Genomic DNA, 7,500 nt, shown 5'->3' on the forward strand with positions numbered 1-7,500 from the left:
TCGAACCGAGACTCGTGAAATCACAGAGCCATCGCTCTACCAATTAAACTAGCGGGCCTATAAAATTCTATAACATGGGAGTTAATCTGCTCCCGAGGAACTAAGTCGACTGCTAACTGCCGACCGTACTTAATTTTACACACAACCAAGACCAACTTGTAGCTCGTGGATAAGCTGGTACGTTTCCTTGATGGACTTATCGTCGTTTATAGGCCCGCTAGCTCAATTGGTAGACCGATGGCTCTGTGATTTCACGAGTCTCGGTTCGAATCCGGGGACGACAGTCGGAATTATTTGATCGACATCACCGTCACTGGTGATTCTATTCAGGTATGACAACGACGATAAGTCCATCAAGGAAACGTACCAGCTTAACCACGAGCTACAAGTTGGTCTTGGTTCTCTGTAAAATTAAGTACGGACGGCAGTTAGCAGTCGACTTAGTTCCTCGGGAGTAGATTAACTCCCAGGTTGGAGAATTTTATAGGCCCGCTAGCTCAATTGGTAGAGCGATGGCTCTGTGATTTCACGAGTCTCGGTTCGAATCCGGGGACGACAGTCGGAATTATTTGATCGACATCACCGTCACTGGTGATTCTATTCAGATATATATATATATATATATATATATATATATATATATGTGTGTGTGTGTGTGTGTGTGTGTGTGTGTGTGTGTGTGTGTGTGTGTGTGTGTGTGTGTGTGTGTGTGTACGTACAAAAGACAGGGGTAAATGGAGAATGGTTGTATATGGGTGATGTTGTGATGCATGAGGTGGATGTGGGGTGAGGGAGAATTTGTGAGAAAAAATTGACGCAGCCCGAAGGAATTTCTCCCCGTCTTCTCCTTTTCTGCATGTGGGGACAGTCGCCGATGTAATGAAGCGGGCTTGCTGTGGATGTGTTGTGTCTTACGACACTGCTTCTGACCCAGGGCAGTGGACAAGATGCAGGGATGACCTGTCATCCAGGAGGTGCCAAGATAAGAGGGAGGGAAGAGAGTGGAGGGGAATGGAGTGTGATAGGGATGGAATGGGTCGGAGTGGTTTTTGTGCCTTTGTTTTTTGGCTACCTCCCTTATAAGGGGGAAAAGCCTTTGGTATATGTATGTATGTATATTCATATGTAAATATATATGTATAAGTATATGTATATATGTATATGTACATGTATATGTATATATGTATGTATATATATGCATATGTATATGAGAGAGAGAATGGGGAGGGGAAGAGAATAAGAGGAAGACACAGTCAAACAGACAAATAGTCAAACAGACAGACAAACAGACAGGCAGACAGATAAGCAACCAAACATTTAGGCATATAGACAGACAAACAGGCAAGCAGCCAGACAGACAGAGGAGCGGGTAGATAGACAGACAGACATAGAGTAGATAGACAGACAGGTAGACTGGCAGACAGATAAACAAAAAGGCAGACAGGGAATTAGATATTCAAACAGACAGATAAGCAGACAGACAAACAGGCGGACATACAGACACAAAGACAGCCAGGCAGCCAGGCAGCTATCCAGCCAGCCAGATAGGCAGGTAGCCAAGCAGTCAGCCAGGGGGGAAGAGAGGTTCTGCCCTCTTGTGATGTTGAGCAGGAATTAAACCTTTTTGGCAGACCCTCTGCTGCCCGAGAGCAAAATGAATAATGATAACGTTCGCAGTGGAATAAAAATCGGCGGCGCCAAATCAGCCTTCCAATATAGTGCATTAATTCTTAATACTATTAGCCACGGTTCCCTCGACCGTTATCATCTAATATATAAATCTGCTGCAGCCCGTCTACGCTTTTTATCTCATTACAGTTATGATTACAATTACAATTATTGTCAATACTTAAAATGTAATTGCAGGGGACAGGTCAACCTATCCTCTTCGTTGACATACTTTAGAGATTTCATTCTGGTGAGCGATTGACGAAGGGGGTAAGGACGGCCTTTTTCAATGTTCACTCGCCGGGGACCACGCCACGATGTGGAGCCACAAGTTCACAGTATCCGCCCATAATGTGTACTGTATGTACTGTATATATATGTATGTGTGTATGCACGCATGCGTGTATGTATGTATATATGTATGTATTTATGTATGTGTGTATGTATACATATGTGTGCATGTATTTATGTATTTGTGTATGTGTGTATGTATGTAGCCAATGCATACATGTATGTACGTATGCATGTATGCTTGAATGCATGCATATACAAGTATGTATGTACGTACGTATGTATGTATGTTTATTTATATATTTATTCAAATATACACCTATTCATATATTTATATATACACATATTCATATATATATACATATAAATGTATATATACATATATATACATATGTATATATATGTATATATATATACATATATATGTATATATATACATATATATATACATATATACATATATCCATATATATATATATATATATATATATATATATATATATTATATATGTATATATATATATATATATGTATATATATATATATATATATATATATATACACACATATATCATATCAAGTAACGTAGATGTCGTAACACAAGAGTAAAATAAAACTTAAACCCACTCTCGGAGAAAGATAAGCTGAGATACAGAGTAAACCGTATATTTCGATCACTAGCTTTGGTCCTCTTCAGCAGTTGCAATTATAGTGTACATAGACAAGAACTTATATACAGAGGAGGAAGCTACAATAGGGAACTCCGTAAGCCTCGGGTCACGTGCCCTAAGTGAGGCGGACGTTTCTTCCTCTGGAGATGAATTTAATAACTGCGACACTGCTTCTGACCCAGGGCAGTGGACAGGATGCAGGGATGACCCGTCATCCAGGAGGTGCCAAGATAAGAGGGAGGGAGGAGGGTGGAGGGGAGTGGAATATATAGGAAATGGAATGGGTGGGAGTGGTTTCTATGCCTTTTTCTTTTTGACTAAACCCCGTGTACGGGGAAAAGGCCTTTGGTATATGTATGCATGCCATACTAGTAATGGCATCTGGTGACCATTGACCTTTAGAAGTGTTATAATTTGGGAACTGTTTTATTAATGAGGATTCAATAATTTTTCTTTTAAAACTACAATGTGATTTATATACTGTAGCTGTATTCTTCCAATCAATTCTGTGATCTAAAAGACTGGAATGGAGGAATACAGCCCGGAATTTCTCAACTCAGAAATTGAATCAGTACGCACTCAATTACTAAAAATAGGTTATCCAGACTGGTTTTTGACAAAAGCCCTCAGCAAAGCCAAAGCCAGTTATTTTAGAACAACTCATTCTAATACAAAATTTATCTGGGAAAAATCAAATATCAATTTCCCATATAATGAATCTATACATGCCGCATCAAAATTATTACCTAGTAACCAAATTAGGATCACTTTTAGTAACCCAAATAATATATATATATATATATATATATATATATATATATATATATATATATATATATATATATATATATATATATATATATATACCTTTACTTTAGCAAAGCGTTCGACAAGGTGCCACACCAGAGACTACTAAATAAAATCAAAGCCCATGGCATAGGAGGAAAAGTGTTAGAATGGATTAGAGCTTGGATTAGTAACAGAAAACAGCGGGTCACCATAAATGGAGTAAAATCCAGGTGGGGCAATGTTACTAGTGGGGTCCCCCAGGGCTCGGTTTTCGGTCCCTTGTATTCTTAAAAATGTAGTAAATGTCCATCACAGAACATCTAATAAGGACAACCCCGGAGTATATAAAATACCATGTCTCGATTGTCATAAAGTGTACTGAGAACAAACGAGACGTGATCTACCTACTAGGATCAAAACATAAAAAATCATTAAAATAATGCCAAGAAAAATCTGCTGTATTCCTCCATTCTAGTCTTTTAGATCACAGAATTGATTGGAAGAATGCAGCTATAGTATGTAAATCACTTTGTAGCTTTAAAAGAAAAATCATTGAGTCCTCATTAATAAAACAGTTCCCAAATTATAACACTTCTAAAGGTCAATGGTCACCAGATGCCATTACTAGTATGGCAGTTAATAAATTCATCTCCAGAGGACGAAACGTCCGACCTCACTCAGGGCAAGTGACCCGAGGCTTACTGAGTTCCCTATTGTAGCTTCCTCCTCTGTATATAAGTTCTTGTCTATGTACCCTATAATTGCAACTGCTGAAGAGGACCACAGCTAGTGGTCGAAATATACGGTTTACTCTGTATCTCAGCTTATCTTTCTCCGAGAGTGGGTTGGTGGGTGTGTATCTATGTATGTCAACTACATTCAGACATGGCATCATGTGAACCTTTAAAAGATTAGAGAATGTCACATACAGCCGTATCAGATAGGAGTCTACTATATTCGTCCATGACTTCACCAAGAAAGTTGTCTCTATCCACCTCGTCGTGAAACCTTACCTTGGCTTTCGCGTTGGACCCCCTCGTGGCATTCTGAATATACTCGAGCTCCTCCGGAGAGATCCTCGGATGTTGCTCGGGCTTATCGTACATGAGCCACGCCCACAGGGCCACCCACAGCAGCGAGACGGCGCCCGTGAAGTAGAAGACGGAGGGCCAGCCCAGTGTCTCGATCAGGAAGCCACACATGGGCATTGTTAGTACAATGCCCAGGCAGTTCGCTGATGGAGGTACAAGAGGAGAATGACTCTTCTCTTCTTTCTTACACTCATGATCACATACGAACTTATATATAGGCTCATATGGAAGCATGTATACGTAATACAGGTATAATGGCCCATGGACGTACATATCGTGTTCCAGGCATCCACATGGTTTTCAAGGACTTACCTGTGCAGGATGCGGATAAGAAACGGGGTCGCTCCAGCGCTGGAATCCAAGTCGTTGATAAGGCGCTGATGGCGGGATAGCACACTCCCTGACGAAACAATATCTCCAAAAATTAAGTAAACAACAAACATTCTATTACAAATGTTGAGAGAGAGAGAGAGAGAGAGAGAGAGAGAGAGAGAGAGAGAGAGAGAGAGAGAGAGAGAGAGAGAGAGAGAGAGAGAGAGAGAGAGAGAGAGAGAGAGAGAGAGAGAGAGAGAGAGAGAGAGAGAGAGGAGAGAGAGAGAGAGAGAGAGAGAGAGAGAGAGAGAGAGAGAGAGAGAGAGAGAGAGAGAGAGAGAGAGAGAGAGAGAGAGAGAGAGAGAGAGAGAGAGAGAGAGAGAGAGAGAGAGAGAGAGAGAGAGAGAGAGAGAGAGAGAGAGAGAGAGAGAGAGAGAGTGAGAGAGAGAGAGAGAGAGAGAGAGAGAGAGAGAGAGAGAGAGAGAGAGAGAGAGAGAGAGAGAGAGAGAGAGAGAGAGAGAGAGAGAGAGAGAGAGAGAGAGAGAGAGAGAGAGAGAGAGAGAGAGAGAGAGAGAGAGAGAGAGAGAGAGAGAGAGAGAGAGAGAGAGAGAGAGAGAGAGAGAGAGAGAGAGAGAGAGAGAGAGAGAGCGAGAGAGAGAGAGAGAGAGAGAGAGAGAGAGAGAGAGAGAGAGAGAGAGAGAGAGAGAGAGAGAGAGAGAGAGAGAGAGAGAGAGAGAGAGAGAGAGAGAGAGAGAGAGAGAGAGAGAGAGAGAGAGAGAGAGAGGAGAGAGAGGGAGAGAGAGAGAGAGAGAGAGAGAGAGAGAGAGAGACAGAGAGAGAGAGAGAGAGAGAGAAAGAGAGGGAAAGTGAGTGAAAGAGAGAGAGAGAGAGAGAGAGTGTGAGGGGGGGAAGTGAGTGAAAGAGAGAGAGAGAGAGAGAGAGAGAGAGAGAGAGAGAGAGAGAGAGAGAGACATAGAGAGAGAGAGAGAGAGAGAGAGAGAGAGAGACAGAGAGAGAGAGACAGAGAGAGAGAGAGAGAGAGAGAGAGAGAGAGAGAGAGAGAGAGAGAGAGAGAGGGAAACGATCATCGTTGAGCAATGATAATCGCACCGAGCAAAACGTCCCTTCAGCACGGTTTCGATAGACTGGTACTACGGACAGACCGGGGTTCTCTTAAGCAGATGCACGCACGCACGCACGCACACACACACACACACACACACACACACACACACACACACACACACACACACACACACACACACACACACACACACACTCACTCGTGGCGCAGTTGGTAGTGTTCCCGGCTGCCACTACGGAGGTCCGGGTTCGAATCCCTTCCAGGGCTGAAAAAATTCAGTATCGATGCGCTGCGAATCGCTACTCCAACTCTCGTGGAGTGTGTGTGTGCGTATAAGATCACAACATTACCCATAGATCGGTCATATACGAGCTCTGAGCTCTCCTCCGGAAGGGGAATAGCTGTCGATCGCGAGTCCAACACGTGATCCAAGACCATAGTGAATCACATACACATGTACACAAACAACTCATCAGACTATCGTCTTTGGAAAGCCTCTCACAGACAAAGTAACGTGACTCCCTCCCAGTACCCCGTCAAGGACGACTTACTTGGAAGATCCCGAGAGCGACCCTGTTGATGATGAGGGCGACGTAGCCGAAGCTGTAGGCCAAGGGCGTCAGCATGCTGATGATGGCGCCCGCGAAGACGGTGATCCCGAGGACCCTCTTGGTGCCGTAGATCTCGGCCGCTCGGCCTCCCAACAACTGCCGGAGGCGATACAGAAGGTGCCTGAGGACATGTGGCCGAAGTGAGGTGGTGTTATGTGTACAGTTAACTCCACTTCTAGAGGGGTTGATGGCCCCGAAGGAGGTCTAAACGACGCGTGACTACGGGTCCTCGACTTACGACAAAATGGTTCGAAATAAAGAAATAATGAGCCTCCGCAAAAGACGTTAGCCAGTGTACCACTTAGAAGTAAAGCCAACTGTACGAGTTATGCTGTGGTTACATGGTGGGGGGAGGACCTCCATCTTCTCCCGGAATCTACTGTAGACACTGCAGAAGGCGCCTCAAGACTTGCGCACGAGATTGGCTGTCGTTACATGTACGTACTGGACATGGAGTACCTTCGAGCTAAATGGGAGATCTCCTGCATACAAGGACCACCTTATGAACTCGGAGAAGGACCTCTTGGAGCACCTTCGAGCTACGTGGGAGATCTCCCGCATGCAAGGACCACCTTATGAGATCGGAGAAGAACCTCTTGTCCCTCGGGACCTACCTGCGTCATCACGTATCCGTAGAAGAAGCTCCCGAGAACGGCCCCTTGCTGTGCCCCCGTCAGAACCATTCGCGGATCCTGAAGGTAACGTGAGGTTTAAGAAACATAAAGACCTAATTAATTTATCCTTTTATTTCATCAATTATTCCTTCTGAGCGATTATATCCATTGCTTTTTTTTTTTACCAACAGTTGTATAACCTATTTTTTTTTTTTTTTTTTTTTTTTTTTTTTTTTTTTTGTGGTGAAAATTCAGAAAGAAAAATCAGGAAGCAACGTATCACGTATTAATGGGTTGCAGGGTGGTAAGATCAATACGGAAAACAGTTTGAGATTTATTACCGACAGTTTGTCCTTACCAGAACTTCTT

The 7,500-nt window shown here is 43.2% G+C and overlaps 1 protein-coding gene across 8 annotated transcripts in view; it reads right to left on the bottom strand.

Moving 5' to 3' along the window:
- The window catches only part of LOC143032310 (sialin-like), a 116,361-nt gene that overhangs the window by 20,955 nt on the left and 87,906 nt on the right, over positions 1-7,500 (bottom strand). For all 8 annotated transcript variants that reach the window (XR_012967085.1, XM_076196831.1, XM_076196830.1 and 5 more), the window contains exons 4-7: positions 7,132-7,209; positions 6,458-6,613; positions 4,823-4,910; positions 4,433-4,653 (exon numbers count right to left, since the gene is read on the bottom strand). Coding sequence is in view for 7 of the 8 variants with exons in the window: in XM_076196831.1 (XP_076052946.1) it covers positions 4,433-4,653; positions 4,823-4,910; positions 6,458-6,613; positions 7,132-7,209 (543 nt within the window). In the remaining variant the exon portion in view is untranslated. The remainder of the gene's footprint in view (positions 1-4,432; positions 4,654-4,822; positions 4,911-6,457; positions 6,614-7,131; positions 7,210-7,500) is intronic.

Source organism: Oratosquilla oratoria, chromosome 13 (genome assembly GCF_046742065.1).
Source record: "Oratosquilla oratoria isolate Oo_2021 chromosome 13, ASM4674206v1, whole genome shotgun sequence".
Lineage (NCBI taxonomy): Eukaryota > Metazoa > Arthropoda > Malacostraca > Stomatopoda > Squillidae > Oratosquilla > Oratosquilla oratoria.